Genomic DNA, 17,151 nt, shown 5'->3' on the forward strand with positions numbered 1-17,151 from the left:
ACAGAATGTCTACTACATACCAGGTGCTCTCTAAGCTCTTTACACTGTTTAACTGTAATCCTAGCACTCAAAAGATAAGTATTTTGTCCATTGTTAAGATGAGGACACTGGAGTTCAGATCAGGAGAGGATACCCAACTGGGAAGTGGCAGAGCAAGGATTAAAACCTCTTCTGCCCAAGCCTGAGTCTCACTGGCCAGGGCAATTGGCTGGCCACCCCCAAGGTAGCCACTCCATGCACCACCCCCCGTGGCTTGCCCTCAGGCTTGCCATACTTTGCAAACACCACACCTGGTCTGAGTGTGCAGGTGAGCACTGTAAGACCCTGACTGGTCAGAGAGGGCACCTGGCTGCAGGCGGTGGCCTTAGCAGGGTCCTACTCAGCATTTATATCTTTTTCTGGACATGTTCCTTCCCTACAGTTTCCCTGACCACCCTAGGCATTGGAAATAGCCACATCAGCATTGTAAGAGGAGGTGTGTGGCTCCCCTCATGGGCCACAAGCTCTGGGGGACAGGGATTATGGCTCCTGCTTCTTAGATGCCTCCCCTCACCCTGCTCAGGGGCCCTGTCTGGTGGTGACACAGGGCCTCCAAGAGGCAGTGGCTTCCATCAGAGGCACTGCTTTTCTCATCAGTGCACAAAAAAGGTTCCAGGGGAGTCACAGGACCTCAGCCTGCTTGGTCAAATGACCACACACCCACCTGGGATCCCCAGCCACCCCTGGGGCTCACTCCAGGGCAATCAGGAAGCCTTTGCCTTCCCCACCCACCCAGTCCCTCAGCTCCCCAGACAGCCCTGCCCCTCCCTCCCTGTCATAGGTGGCCATAGAACCCAGGGTCCTCTCTCTGGACTCCTTGCCTCCAGCCTCTCTGCCTAGGACCCTTCCCACTGCAAGGTGAGCTTTCAAGCTGACCTATGCAGCAGGGATCTGCCTTACACCTCTTTGGCTACTTCCCTGATACCTGGGGAGTGGAGATTGGGGAGGGGATTTTGGAAGCTTCACCTGCCTCCCAGCTGGAGCCCATCTCAGGCCCCACCTGCACCCCCCCCCACCAGAGCCGCAAGGGCCAGCCTGCTGAGCCCTGAGCCCCTTGCACTCCCATGGGCCACTCTGCTGCTCCCCCCACCCATGCCCACAACAGTGCTCTATTTTCGGTCCCCTGATGCCTCTAGGTGTCCCACATCCATCCCAAACACCAGGCCTGACTTCATTATCTTCAAAATGTTCCCGAGATCAGAGGCGGTGAGACCTGGCCACAAACATAAAATAAATTATCCCCCCACCAATGATAAATGGTTCTATTAGCAAGCCAGATTGTTAAACTCCGATATAACAGAATGCAGGAAACTGGGGCCCATCCATTCTCCCTCCGGCGCATACTAAGTTGTAAATAGGTTATTTTGTGTGTAAATAACACATTAAAACACAGCATTAGCTGTGTCTTTTGATAGAGAGGAAATTGTTACAAATAAATAATTCCGGACAGGAATGTAAAATAAGCCAGATTTAATAGTGCATGCCTGGTGCAGGCGTGTTAAACATGACTAAAATGATAAAGCCCAGAATATACTAATAGTAAACTATGCACTGACATCAAAGTAATGAGCCTATATTTTTACCAAGCTTTAGAAATGCTAAAATTAGTTTTGACAGAACCAAACATCAGAAAAATGTTTCTGACATAAATACTGTCAATTTGGGGAGCTGGGTTTGGGCCAGAAGTGGGGTGGGGCTGGGGGCAGCTGAGTCCCACCCACCCCATGGGCAACCCCTATGGAGTCAGCTTCCAGTCCCAGTGGCATCACTGAGTGATCATTTGTGCTTCCTGTCTCTGGATCTCAGTTTCTGTATCTGTAAAATGAACAGACTGAAACTGGACCATCTCTAAAGTTTCTTTTGGTTCTGTGCAGTCATCCCCCCTTACGCCCTGGGGCAGCGTTCCAAGGCCCCTGAAAGCACGGACAGTGCTGACACCTGTGGACACCATGCTCTTTCCTGCACATCCATAAATCAAACCTGTGATAAAGTTTAATTTATAAATCAGGCATAATAAGATTAACAATAACTAGCAATAAAAACAATGTTCTGTAATAAATGTTATGTGGAAGGTGGTCTCTCTCTTCAATAACCGGTCTGATCACCCAGACGACTACTGAGTTACTAACGAGCAGGGAGCATCTCCAAGCAGGCACTCTGCTAGCCACCTCACTGTAGCCAGAAATTATTGTCGCCACTTTACAGACTTCAGAGAAGTGAGCTGCCCTGCCCCGGACCACACAGCTCACAAGTGGGGAGCTGGGAAGAGCCAGACCTTCCCAGTACACTCTGCTATGGACAGAAAGGAGCCTCTCTCCTTCACCCTGTACCCCAGGCACACTGACCCTCCAAGACACCCTCAGCACTGGAGACCATGCCAGGGTGCCGTCAAGAGTCATTCACACCTGCTGAGAAAACGCTGGCAGTGTCCTGTGCCCCACTTCCCGTGTATGCAAAGCTGTTGAGGGGAGCTGAGCTCTGCTCTCCAGAAAAAGTCTGATGGCAACTGGCTGTTCCACACGGCTGGGCTGTTGAAACAAGCTCACAAGCAGCTTTAAGAGCAATCCTGAAAATCACTTAGATAAGAATAATTGACCACTTAGTCACATCTGAGTGCATTTTGGGCCCAAGGCAAAGGTGTGTGGCCTAGCCAAGCAGCTCAGGTAGCCAGGGAGGTTGGCCACGTGATAAGTTCCAGGGGCCTTGGGAGGGAAGAAGAGGCCAAGGGTCAGACCACCCCTGAATGACCCTAGTGCCCAGGGGGCCTCAGGGCCAGCAGAGGCAACTGGCTGTACCAGCCCAGCAAGCACACAGCTGGCATGATAGCATCAGACTCACCCTCTCATCTAACAATCACTTATTGGGGTCTGCCTTGCCAGGGGGCGGGGCACTGTGGTCAACAATGTCCTGACCACATCGTGAGGGAGGGGTGTGGCACAGAAACAGAGAGAGAGCAAAGACAGCAAGGACTCAGAGGTATTTATCAGTTTAGAACATGGTCAGGTCTACACGATGTGGAGGGATTTCCTAGCCCTGGGCATCTCAGCAGGAATGCTCATGGCCGGACTTGTTTACAAATTCTGGTGTTTGAGCAGCACTAAGCAAAAATGCACCCCAAAGAAACGTTCAAAGAGGGCAGCAGGGCCAGTGAACAAGATGAAGGAGTGGCTGGTACTAGCTGAGATGGCACAGAGGCCTCCTGCAGTGAGGGAGTGTGGAGCTGAGAGTCCTGCAGTGCTCACCCCCGGTCAGCGTGAGGGTCACAACCACTTCCAGAGATCCAGTCCATGCTCTGGACCAGCTGTGCCCAGTGACCTGGGAAGCCCGTTAAACACACACACAGCCAGGGCCTGGCCCAGGAGATTCCATTTCAGCAGGTCTGTGAGCCTGGGAGCCTATGTTTATTACAGTTGTCTCATAAGATTGTGAGGAGAGGCCACTTTCAACAGTCTCTGGGCGGCCTCACCCTCCAAAGTATAGGGCAGAAGGATGAGTAAAGAGGCAGGTCCCTGATAAGCTCGCCTACCCAGGACAGCGAGATGAAAGGAGGACTTTCAGAACCTGAGTCTGATCTCTAGCCCAGTACTCTGCCCACCACTCTCAAATGGGAAGACACCAGAAACCTGAGCTTCCCACCACCTGTCTAGACTCAGTGGGTCACCTAGCAAGGGTCAGCAGTCAAGGGCAGACTTTCTAAGTCAGAGCCTACAGACCTACAAAGGAAAAACTGATGATAGTTACCAAAGCAATACTTAAGTTGGACCTCATATATGAGGGGGGAACCCCCCAAAAAATGGAAGTATCTTCTGGAGGGTGGGACCCTTGTAATACAGGCTTCTTCTACTAGGTGAGTGTTCTAGGAACCCATCTGTATCAGTGTACCAGCTGGTGTTGTTGTGAGGGGCTGTGTTTGGCTTCAGTGAAATTTTTTTGAAGACTCTTTCAACATGTTTGCCCATTTCATGATGGGTGATTTATGAGTTCACCTGCCCACACCCCACTGAGCGTTCACTAGTTTTACCAAAAACGGCATGACCCCCATGCCCCACCCTTCCTAGTCACCCGATCTTGCCCTGGATAATATTTTTTGTTTCTTTGTTTCTCCAGATAAAAAAAAAAGTCCTCAAAGGGGCACCATTTAGCCAATGTGGAAGAGGTGAAACAAAAAATGGCAGAAGCACTAAAAGGCATCAAAATCGACAAGTTCAATGGTAAGTGAAATAAGCCAGGCGGTGAAAGACAAATACCATATGATCTCACCTTTAACAGGAACCTAAACAACAAAATAAACAAACAAGCAAAATAGAACCAAAGACACTGAAATAGAGAACAGGCTGACAGTGACCAGAGGGGAGAGGGGAAGGAATTTCAGAGGAAAAGGGGAAGGGTTTACAGGAACAAGTGTAAAGGACACATGGACAAAAACTAGGGGGAGTGGAAATGGGAGAGAGGTGGGGAGCACTGGGCCGGGTGGGCTGGGATCATAGTAAAAGGCATAAAACTGTACTTGAACAACCATTAAAATAAAATTTTTAAAAAATCGACAAATTCAAAAACTGTTTTGAGCAGTGGGAAAAAATATCTTGATAGCTGTATTTCATCAAATGGAGAGTACTTTGAAGGTGAGTGAAGTTTAAACATGTAAGAATGAACACACAGTTTTAAATAAATAAATTCCAATTTTTTGGAGTTCCCCCCATAGGATGATGTGCCCAGCACTTCACATGCGCTAACTCAAGTAATTCTGACAGCAGTATGCAGCAGGTTCTATGATTATGTTCATTTTACAGCTGAAAAAATTGAGGCACATACCTGCCCAGCATCAGCAGAGCTAGGCCTTAACCAGGTGACCTGGCTGCAGAGTTTGATCTGCTTCCTACAGCTTTGCCACACGGCACAGCAGGAGCAGCTACTATCCACACAATGCCCTGGGCCAGACAGGTGGGAACACATGATATGTCTGCTGTAACTTCTACATAGCTCCACGTATGATTCATGTTTTACATATGGAAAGACTAGTACTACTTCACGCAGCTGGAAAATAGAGGGCCCAACACTTACAAGTGCATCAGGTTCACCCCAGCTTGCTGGGCCCCACTCCCAGAAACTCTGCTTCAGGAGGTCGGAAATGGGGCCCAAGAATCTGCATCTCTGACAATTCCCAGGGATGCTAATGCTACTGGTGGGGACCACAGTGGGAGGGCCCTGACCCAGCACACGGTGGAGGTCAGCGTAAGAAGTAGGTGTTGGCACATCACAGGGTTTCTAAAGCCTGCGCGGCTGCTTGACTTCAGGGAGAAGCACAGCTCACTGGCTTGAACCCAGCTCAAAGTTTCACAGTTCCAGCCCTTCTGTTCATCCCAGCCCAAAGGCTCAGAGTGGCCGGGTCCCTGATGCTCAGCTGAGGCACACAGAGAGGTTCAGAAACATTTGGTGGGGGGAAAGCCCACAATGAGGAGGAAAATACGACAGCATTTGCACAGTTTCAGTGTAAAGCAATGAGAAACATCCGAATCAAACTGCCTTTAAAATTATGCCATTTTAAAAATAAAAGAGAAAAAAAAACCTCTGGGTCAAACTGTGTTTTTAAAGCTTTACAGCTTGCAAGTGTTAGCATAGCAGTTAAAGAGGCTGGGAAAGAACCCACTGGCCAAGGATCTGCTGTCACAAGCTAATCCCACCAGGTGACTGAACTAACCTGCATCCGGTCTGACTACAGCATCCTGCCAGGTGATTCAACCAACCTGTTTCCATCTGACCACAGTGCCGCTTTCCCTTTGGTGTGGCCGGCCCCACTCTGCTATGTAAAGGTGTCTGTTTGCACATCTTGGCTCAGAGAGGTAGCAACTCTTAATGGAACACCCAGCCCCGGCAGGTCCAGTCACATGACACTTCAGGTCAAGCAATGAACCAGGTGAAGTTCAAAGTCCCTCTGCAAAAATAAGTCGTGCTTCCAGAGAACTGGCTGTCTGGCAAAGAGCTGGTGCTGGTAGCCCCTGAAAAGATGAGGGGGCTGAGGCATGGTGACAGGTGAGGAGACCTCTCCAAAGCTGGTGCAGGGATCAGATGCTTACCACAGAGTATCCATCAGCGGGCTGGGCCCAAATCACCCATGAACAATCTAAAACCACAATCTAAAAGCAAATACCTTAAGGAGACTCTCACCCCATGAGAGGCAGGAGCCCCCAGCAAGCCCTGCTCTCTGCTGAAGTGGCTGCTAGCCTTGGGCAAGTCCCTTCCCCAACTCACACCAGCCTCAAGTACAAAACAAGAGGTATTAAAGGAGAGGCTCCAACTGCTCAAGAATGAGAGGTGCTCCAGCCTCATACCCAGGAGCTCCTGTCTGGGTTTTCCAAGCTTTGACAGTAGGGATGCCTGCTTCCATTCCATCCCCTCTCCTCACTGTGGACGCTCACGCAATTTCTCATTCCTTCTGTGCTTGAGATCAGTCGGTTACCAAGGTACCTGAGAAACCTGCCATTCACAGCCACCTCTGCCTCCTCTAGTAGGATATAATAAAGATCCAATGTCACCAGATCATAAAGACTTTGGATAACATCTGTGAAATGGCCTGAATGGGAAAATGAGGCCCAGAAAAGGGGATGGCTTACCACACTGGGACCCAGGCAAGTGCCCTCTGGGCCACAACACTGGGCTTCCCTCACTCCATTCAAAGAACAGGGGCATCAGCACCAGGGGATCTGTTCCAAGATGCCCCTGCTTTGCTCCATGGAGGAACAGCCACTCTTCCCTGACTCCAGGAGGGCCTTTCCTCAGCCAGCTGCTTGGAGAGGAGCAGGGGGAACAGAGCAGAGAGGAGGCTCTCCAGCAACAGCTACACCAATGATACAGCCACCTGTCCAGGGCAGCTGGGCTGACAGGTTACATCCACCCTCTGATGGAACCTCATCAGCAGTGTTCCACTGGGGTTGGGCAATATGGGGACAAGGGGCCTATGGAGGTGTACAAGGGTGGCTCCCTGGGGTGAGTAGGGGTGGGTAGAGCTGGGTAGGTGTCTCCAAGGAGCTGCTACACCCCCAGCTACAGGCACCTGCCAACCCCAGCTCAGATCAGAACACCCGGAGCTCCTGTTGTGATTGCACCACTGGTGACAAACAGGTCTGACGCTGGAGGGGCTCCCCCTGCAATTACTGTCCAATGACTGTCTAAGTCTGTCATCCACCACTACAGCACAGCAGTGAATCGTGCTAGGGCAGTCCATGATCCACTCGTGGCTCTGGAGAGGCAGATCCAGGCCAAAGGAGAAATAGCTGAAGGCCCAGCACAGGACAGAGATACACTGAGCTGGCTTGCTGGAGTCCCTCAGGCCGCAGATGCCCGTGACTCTGGGCATCGGGCACAGGGACAGCTTGAAGAGTGCCCACAGGCCAGAGCAGGCCCTGACCCAGGGGAAGGAACAGACTGTGTGCAGACACAGCCAGGCCAGGACCAAGAGGCCAACCCTCCAAGCCACTCCCAGACTCCTGCCCCTGACCTGCTCCCCTCCCTTCAAGTCTGGCTCTCGGACACCACCAAGCATGAGAGTCCACCCTGGACTTTGGCTCCTTCCTCCACCCCAAGCTGGCCCCTCCTCACACACAGAGGGCCTGGAGAACCCGTCTCCAAGCAGGATGGGGACAAGTGGCATCACCTAGGTCAGGTGGCCAAATGCCCACGCCCCCATGGGAGCACAAGGTTGGCCTTGTATACCCATTTCCTGACCGGGGCCACACACCCTAATAGTCCTGATAGTGACCTCCAACCGAGAACCACAAGGAAAATAAAAATAAATGTAGCACCAACGACCTAGAGGTCCTCCACTCCACTCTAGGAAACACTGACTCCTACCTGTCATTTGATTTTCTAGGCTCCAACCTCGAGCTGCGCCCAGCGTGATCTGTGAACAGGAGCACCCATATCATCTGATTGCTGGCTAGAAACGCAGAGCCTCAGCCCTGCCCGACTTACTGAATGGGGTCTCCACTCTCACAGCACCCCCATCTGCGTTCGCATCGAAGCGTGAGATGACGCCCACGCTTGCACACCCACCAATAGGCCACAGCAAATTTCCCGCTGCTCCCGAGCCATACTTGAGCATCAAGAGCAACAGGCCATGGCAAAATGCACTCGAATAAAAGGAAAAGAAAGGAAATCTAAGTCTCTTCATTCCTCAGAGACAGAAATAGTTTTGTGGCCTCCAGATGGACTGTGCAGACACAAGGGGAGGCCTCGCCTTCCCGCCAAACTTTCCCACCGGGATGCTGGCACAGGCCAGTGGAAAGCACAGAGTATTTCTCTTCAGGGCAGTAAAATGAGAGGCTGTGGCTCGTTTAAGTCCTTCTGTTATAATTAAGTTGGCCAGAAATTCACCTAAGGATACTAAATTCTGTACCTTGACCCTCTAATTACAGCCAGAAGGGATCAAGAGACAATTACTTTCTAAAATAGTCCCTGGCGGGCCAGAGGCAAGAAGCGGTACCTCTGGCCCATCTCAAATGTGCCAACTGAACGCACCCCCGGGCCGCCCAGCAGCCACTGTGCCTCCCTGCTCTTCCCTCCCCTCCCCTCTTGCCAGAGTCTGAGCCAGCCGAGCTCTCCCCCGCACCCCCCACCCCGCCGGCCTACAGATTGGGGGTGGCCAGACCTCTGGGAAAACCTGCAGGCATCCATCGCAGTGCCTAGGATCCCCAGGAGCAGGGGCGCCCTCCTCTTCACCCTCCATAAACCCAGCATGCCTCCCCAATGACACCGGCCATCAGTCCAATTAAATCCTAACAGGCTAATGAAAAAGACCCCTGCTGCCCGCCAAGTGTGCAAAATAGAAAGTACCTCCTTGGGCAGCTGCCGCCGCGGCCGCTGCCACTGTGGCCACTGCCAGGGCAGAGGCCTTCCTACCCGGCTCAGGGAAAGCAGTGCCCTCCAGGATCCCACTTTTGGCTTCCTTCTTCTCCGAAGCAGTAGCTGAGGTGGACGTCTCCATCTTAGCCACTCATAGTCCTGGACGGCAGCCCTAAAGAGAAGACAAAGACACTCAACAACGCTGCCCCCAGACCCAGCCGGCAACGCCGACCCAGATTCCCCGCCGCCACTCACAGCTAAAGCAACGAACTCAATTCTCTCACAATTGGGAAGGACGGTTTAATTAATTTCGAAGACTATCAGTTCTGAGATGCATCTGGTCTTTTGAACGACCTCACGGACAACAGCTGCATGTTTCGTTATCTTTTATCCCAGATTTTTAAATCGAAGCAACAAGTTAGTTCCTACAGAGAAATGAAGTCAGAATCACAGGAAATAAAAAATCAGGTAACAACTCAGAGGCCCTGAAAGAAAAACCTTCATTTTTCCTGACCTCCCCTTCTCACCAGGACCCACCTCTCACTGATTCCCGCGTGTGTTCACTCATTCATTCAACACAGTTTTTATCATTTTTTCACTTGCACACGCTCAGTCAACACATTTTTTAAAAGCCCTCATTACACAGCAGGCATCGTGCCTGGTGCTGAAGACACAATCCACGGCATTTACGTTGTCCTTAACAGAAATAATAAAGAAGGGGGAAATAAATGTATATTTCATTTCAGTTAATGAGAGTAGCATGGAAAGAAAAAGCAGAGGGGAGTACGGAGCAGGGTGAGAGGTCGGGATGGGAGGCCCAGTGCAGGTCTGAGGAAGCCGGGGCAGCCAAAGGGCAGAGGCTGCAGGCAAAGGCTGGGTGGAAGGGGCTGGCTTGTTTGAGGAGCAGCAAGGAGGTGAGTGCAGGCCTTGTGGGGCAGGGGTCGTGCAGTGGTTCATTGTGTAAAGGGGTCACTCTGCTGCTGTGCAGAGAGCATAACTGGAGGGCAGGGGCACAACTGCCAGGACTCAGGGGGACGCCGTGGTGGCCTGGGCCAGGGGCCGCAGCGGACCGTGCACAGGCAGGCAGAGCCCACAGAACCTGCCAGGGCTTTGGTGTGGGCCGTGACCGACAGCAGAGTCCTGGTGAAGAAGGAGTACCTGGGCACGCAGGCACGGGAACACTCGTCTCCAGCTGGTGGTGGGTCACGGCAAGCATTTTACTAATATGCTTCATCACTTGCTAATTCAGTATTTATATCAAATGTCAGCATAGAAACCTGGAAGTCCTTTTTTTTAAAGAAGGAGATGTCAAAGATGATTCCTAATTTTGACAGAGCAGCTGGGTAAGTGAACTGTGGTGCCATTTGCTGAGATGGAGCACGGAGGGTGGGAGCAGGTCTGGGGCAGATGTCAGGGCCATGCTAAGTTTGATATGTCTATTAAGACCCACAGAAAGTGCTGGAATTGCAGGTTGGAGCTCAAGGGACAAGTGGAAGCTAGTGATGGGAATATGGTAGGCCTGGGGCATTCCAACATTTCCAGTTAAGGAAAAAGAGGAGAAACCAGCCAAGAAGAGTGAGTAGGAATGACAATGAGGGGAGGGGAGAAATAAAAACCAAAACACCAGAATTGCCTTAAAGAGGAGGAACAATCACCTCTGCCACAAGCAACTAGAAACAGATGAGGCCTGAGGGCTGCAGGTTCCATCACACGGTGGTGACCAGGGCCCTTGGTCAGGGTCAGGTAGAGACTGGGAAGAGTGGGAACAGAAGCTCTCTCTCAGGAAGGTTTGCTGTAGAAGAAGGGAAAAAATGGGTGACAACCAGAGGGAGTCAAGGATGTCCGTGGTGGTTGTTTCAACAGGGAGGACGGGGGTTTGCATGCCAGCGGAGAGGGTGCATCCAGACGGAGGGCACGTAGGTCACAGCGAGGCAGAGCCAAAGGCAGCGGGTACTCCCATCCCAGGGGCGTCAATGCCAAATCAACATTGGTAGGACCCAGAACCTCATTTTACCAAATCTGCACAGTACTCAGTTCTCTTTCTAAGTAAAAGCTGGAGGACAAAATAACAACAGGTGCAACACATGGAAGACGGTCCCCAGTCCTGCTGGACAGCCCAGAAAACAGCCTAGGTTCTGAACCTCCTGGTTCTGCCTGCACACACCAGCCTGTCCACTTTCCACAACTTTCAAAACTCCCTGTCCAGAAAACCCAAGGCAGATGGGGAACAGAGAAGTCTCCGTGAGGATTGTGGTGAGTTATGGGGTTTCCTTTGGTCTCAAGATTCAGGGATCACTACCTAATCCTTCCAGACTCTGTGCAATCTGTTCTTTAAGACTCTGGCCGTCTGAATGGCCTGCACTTGCTCCACCTTCTCTGCCCCCTTAGCCTTGCCACAGGAAGCATCCCTCCCTGCTACTGGACCTGCACCTTTGAGTCACCTTCCTCCTCCCCATTCTCCCCCTACATCTAGTCAGCTGTAACTGCCATCACTTCACCCCCAAAGCACCTCACCAGTGCTGCCTCTCCCAGCTGGCTGTTCTGTACCCAGTGTTCTTCCACTATGCACTGGTGGTCCTGGGCACCGGTCCCACAACTTCTGGTTACCCCACCTTCCAGGTCCTCTTCTACCCAAAAGCCAGGCACCTTCCTCAAAACTCACCACGTCTCTCCCGTGACCAAGGGCCTTGCTGAGCAACCTTGCCCTTCAGATAAAGCCTTCCTGTGTCTATCTGCAGCCTCCTCGCCCTACCTCCCCGTCACACTCAGCTCTCTTATATGCCACAAGACCTCTGCTCAAGCCATGCCACCAACCAGAGACTCTTCACCCTTTCCATGTACCATGGACTCCTGTTCTTCTTTCAAGATGCCACTCAGGCTCTGGCCAGTGTGGCTGTTGTTTGGGTGTCATCCTGCAAACCAAAACGTTGCCTGTTCGATTCCCAGTCAGAGCACATGCCTGGGTTGCAGGCCCAGTCCCCAGCTGGGGCACATGCAACAGACAACTAATCAGTGTTTCTCTCACACACCAGTGTTTCTCTCCCTCTTTCTCCCTCCCTTCTCATCTCTCTAAAAATAAATAAATAAAATCTTTTTTAAAAAGACACCATTCAGATGTCACTTCCTCCAGGAAACCCTCCACTCCTCTCTGGTCATGGTCACTTCCACTTCTGGACCCCTGCAGCAACTGGACACCCCTTTATTGTACTCAGGTCAGGAGCTCCTCCCCACTCAGGCTGGCACGGCACAACTGCGCAGCAGTGCCAGTCAAAGAGAGCTATGAGGGCACCTCTGAGACAGGGCATCACAGCCCTAGGAATGCAAGTAGTTTCGTAAACAGTATGGGTTTTCCTCCCAAGAACTCACGGAATTTATGTCTAACTTTGAAACAAAACATTTGGAAGGACAAAAATAAAAATAACACCTGGAACAACAAAACTTTACCAAGCATTTACTAGCTGCCATGCACTTTATAAGTATGATTTCATTAAATCTTCACATTTTACACAGGAAGAAATCAATGCCCAGAGAGGTGGAGTAACTTGCTTATATACAACTTAGAAGTGGCTGTGCCAGGCCTTGAACCCAGGCTGTCTGGCCCCAAAGCCATACTCTGGAGCACCACAGTGAGCTGTCCCTTGAGTGACAATCCTGCAGGGCAAAAGGATTTGCCCCAGAGTTCCCTGGCAGGAGTTTGACATAACTGACTTTTGAACCCTTCAGATACAGGGGGGCACTGTGCCAGGGGTCCAGGAAGCCCCAGAAGCAGGATTCAGCAGGGCTGCTGCACAAGTGCCAGAACCAAGGTGGTGAGATTTGTGGACAAGGACCACCAGCAAGGGCTGGGCAAACACCATGGCTCTGCCGGTGGCACCTGTCTGCTGTGGCTGACCAGGGTGGGGCAGGGGAGGGCTGTGCAACTGTAAATTTACTGACTCGTTATTCCCTGATTGTTTCTTTTAAAGATTTTATTTATTTATTTTTTTAGACAGGGGGGAAGGGAGAGAGAAAGAGGGAGAAAAAATCCATGTGTGAAACTGAATACTACGCAGCAGAAAGGAGCTCCTACTCTTTGCAACAGCATGGATGAAACTGGAGAGCATTATGCTGAGTGAAATAAGTCAGGTAGTGAAAGGAAACACCATATGATTTCACCTATAAGTGGAACCTAATCAATAAAACAAACAAGCAAAATATAACCAGAGACATTGAAATAAAGAACCAACTGAGTAACCAGACAGGAGGTGGGAGGAGGATAATGGGGGAAATAAGGGGAAGGGTCCTCAAGGAACGTGTATAAAGGACACATGGACAAAGCCAAAGGGCGGCAGGGTCAAGGGTGGGAGATGGGGATGGGTGTGGCAGGGGTACGTGGTGAGGGGAAAATGGAGACAACTGTACTTAAATAACAATAAAAAAAAGAGAAAAAAATTGATGTGTGAGAGATATCTACCACTTCTCACACTTCTCCAAGTGGGGACCTGCCACAACCCAGGCATGTGCCCTGATCAGGAATCAAACCAGCACTCAACCACCGAGCCACGCCAGCCAGGGCTCCCTAAATCTTTATAGACGAATCAGTTTCATGCATCAAACTGCCCTAGGATGAGCTGGCTAGGCTATACACACCCCCAAATGAATATGGTGTCCTTTCCCTGGGTTTGCGCACTCCCCCACCACCTTACACAGCCTGGTCATAACCTTCTATGTACTCACCTATGTTCCACTGGGACCTCCTTCAGGGCAGGTCCTAGGCCTTGCACCCCTGGGTCCCCAGGCCCAGCTGAGCAGGCGCTCAGACCCCTTGCCGATGGGATGAGGAGGGCACAGAAAACCAGACCTGCATCTGGGAGGCACAGGGCTCAGTGGACTAGAAACCAGCAGCATCAGGACAGCCATGCATTGGCACATGTGACCAAACCCAGGTTCCTGGGAGGTGTCCTCCCAAAGCAGATGGGGAAACTGAGGCCAACAACTCCAAACCCTAAGATGCTCAAGAAGGAAGAGACTGTGTCAACTTCTATGAAGGAACATGAGGAGACTGGAAAGAAGGGGAGGAAAAGGCTGTGGGTGTTCCTGAGGAATGGCTCCCTCACACTAACATCCCCACCCTGTTGTGCTGTCAGAGTGATGTCACCATCCTGACTCACACACAGGGGGGAGTGAGCTGCCCAAGCACCACTTTCCACAGAGGATGTAGAAGGGCCAGTTCTAGAGCCAGGTCCTCTAGCTGTAAAGCTGCCCCGAAGCCTCAGGGCGAGGCCACCACAGGACCAGGTGAGCAAAGTGTGGGAAGGAGGAGTAAATTTATTCAGATTCCCACTACCCAGACTGCTTTCTGTGGCCCAAGAACAGATATGTACATGAAAGCACCTTGGGGTTCCAGGAAGGCCTGAGGGGGGCCAACCCAGCCAGGGGGCCCCTGCAGTGCCCAGCTTGTGCCACAGGCCTCACCTTCTGCAGGTGAGCCACTGCCCTCTCCTTCCCTCCCCTTCCAGAAGAGGAAGGCAGTAAACAGAGGCTGTGTAAATCACAGGAATTAGTGGGATTAGCACAATTTCTGGGTAAACACCAGGCGGCCAGGGTCCTAGACAGCTACTTTCACTCTCTGAAGATCCTCCAATCAGAGGCAGATGTCTCAGCCTTGTCAACAGCCTTACCTGGGCCCCAGAGGCCAGCTGGAGACAGCAGAGGGACCAGGCTCAGGGCCCCCAGAACTCAGCTGGAGGGAGGGCCTGATGGTCTGTGCTGGGTTAAGTCTCACAAACCACACAAAAGGCTTGAGGCAAGAGGAGCTGGGAACACAGTACTTAACAGGGGGCTCGGAAACCCACACTACTCCAGCTTATCCAGACAACTCTCAGGAGGAGACGCAACGGCACTCCTGAGGCTCTGCTAAGGGAAGGGGAAATGTGGATCTGAAGCCATCAGAAGCCCCCTCCCCATCAGGAGTCTGCACACAGGTCACCTGCCCGAGGGGCCTCGGCACCAGCCAGGGGTACTGGCAGCACCAAGAACCTCTGAAGGCATTCCTCAGCCTCCTGGAGATCCTGATTCCGTGGGTCTGGGTGGAGAATGGGGGACAAAATAGCCACATTTTAAAAAAATTCTATGGCTTTTCCTGATGCACTGACAGGTTTAAGATAAACTGCACTGAGTGTTCATAAGGTCACTTCCAGCTTCCAAATAATTTATAAGTTCCAATTAAAGTAAGTCTATATAAACTAATAGAAAAAATAAATTCTTATCTGTTCTCTTGGAACTGGAAGTTGGTGTCTCCCTCAGCTATGAACGTGAGCATCAAGTCAGTGCCTGTGAGCCTGCCACCAGCACAAGTCACAGATGTGTCCACATCTGCTCACCATGGCATTGCATTAAAGGGCATCATCAGAGCCCCTGCCCTTCCCCGTGGTGCCAACACATGTATGACTACAGCGCAGGAGTGGTGTCTCTGACATTGGCTCACAGTGGTCAGTACAACTGGTTTCCTGTGTATGGTTATGTAGGCACTTACAGCATTACTCTGGGGAGGGGTCCTCGGCAAAGAAAAGGTTAAGGACTCTGATTCTAAAAAAAAAAGACTGACTTGAAGAATAAATTAATTATCAGAGCAGAATGAGCGAATCACTCTGACACCTGCAATCCCAGACGCCCTCCCGCCACCTGGCTTCTTTGAACTCCTCTAACGAGTGAGTCACAGGAATTAGAGCGTCTTCCCCAGGCGAAATCAATCTCCAAGAGAGAGATGAAACCTTGTCTCCCAGCAATTGCAGCCACATTGGGGCCATTGTGTGCTTGCCTCCTCTCTGATCTCAGCCAAGTGGTGTGCGTGCCCAGGTCCCACCTGCACAGGCACGCACGGGCACACACAGCACACAGCACCAAACACAACCACATGCACAGTCACACTCTGCTCTTGGACATATATACACACTGTCAACATGCACACATGGTCACATGTCCCACATACATGTACTCACACAGCCACACAAGTGTGTACACAGTTACATAAGAGATGTACGTGTCCGTGTGTGTACAAAGATATGCAAAGATAATAAACACTTGTCCTGCCTTTATCACAAAATTATTTTTATGATGAAACAAGATAAAACACATGAAAGTTCCTGGAGAAAAAAGACATTGTCAGTACAACACAAATTAAAGGTAACAATCACTGATTTTCAACCTATTTCATCCCAGGGCACACATAAACTAATTACCAAAATTCTGCAGCACACCAAAAACATATTTTTCACCGATGTGACAAAAAATAGGTATAATTTTGATTCATTCACACTGGAAAACTACTGTTGTATCAGCTGCTGTCATATTTTTATTAACAATCTAAGGGGAGAGGGATCAGAGCCCCGACTCAATAGTCAGGTGCTGCACGTTTAAAAACTTCTTGCAGCACACCAGTTGAAAATCGCTGGTGATGATAATTATAACCTCATTATAACTAAAAAGAGAGGACTCTCTCTATCTCAATCTCTCTCCTGGCCCCAGGGTCCTAAGGACTGGGCTCTATATCCTCCCTGAGTAGCCGAGTGCCTATCACTTAATCTCTCATCACCTCAGTGTTGCCATCTGTAAACTGGACATTCCAAAGAGTGCTCCTGACCTAAAAGATAACCGTCCAACCCCACAGTGCGAAGGCCAGCATGTAAAAGCAAAGCAGGGTCTGAATTCCAGTGTCAGAGGCATGAGGGAACCAGATGTGCTTCAGCTCAGCCCACAGCCCCACAGGGATCAAAGCGGACACTCCTGTATCTTGCAGGAGAAAGGGAAATGGGTGAGGTGAGTTTTGCCCAGGACTGCACTAAGCTGGGGACACTCTGGCCCTTCATGGCAGTGATAAATGATCCTATTTTTAAATATATATACATTTTATTCTCGCAAATGAGAGACAGGCTTGTGATTAGACCAGCGCAGTCTATGTCAGCTGTGTGTCTTTGCCATGTAACTTCCTGCCTCTGAGTCTCCATTTCTTCTGCAATATGGAGCATCCGTCCAACCTCCCAGGGTGGCATAGAAGACAGGCAACCTCCCCAGCATAGTTGTTAGCATATATTAATGAAGCCCCACAAGCATTGGGTCTCCAGTGGGGTTTGACCTAGGTTAGCCAGGCAGGAGAGAAGGGGCCTTTCCCTAAGAAGGCCACTTTCCTGTGGGGACCAAGGGGGAAAGCGGGGACTTCTACGGGTCACACACACCTGTCTGTGGGACCTCAGGCCTAGGATGCACCTGTTTCTAACTTCTCTGTCCACCTGCCTT

General features: G+C 50.9%; 1 protein-coding gene across 1 annotated transcript in view; it reads right to left on the bottom strand.

Annotated features, from left to right (window-relative positions):
• Window positions 1-17,151, bottom strand: part of GLI2 (GLI family zinc finger 2) — a 245,874-nt gene that overhangs the window by 172,082 nt on the left and 56,641 nt on the right. The window contains exon 2 of the mRNA XM_045825838.1: window positions 8,869-9,049. Coding sequence (XP_045681794.1) covers window positions 8,869-9,019 — 151 coding nt within the window. The 5' untranslated portion in view covers window positions 9,020-9,049. The remainder of the gene's footprint in view (window positions 1-8,868; window positions 9,050-17,151) is intronic.

Source organism: Phyllostomus hastatus, unplaced genomic scaffold (assembly GCF_019186645.2).
Source record: "Phyllostomus hastatus isolate PE091 unplaced genomic scaffold, TTU_PhHast_1.1 phas_scaffold_60, whole genome shotgun sequence".
In the NCBI taxonomy this organism is placed as follows: domain Eukaryota; kingdom Metazoa; phylum Chordata; class Mammalia; order Chiroptera; family Phyllostomidae; genus Phyllostomus; species Phyllostomus hastatus.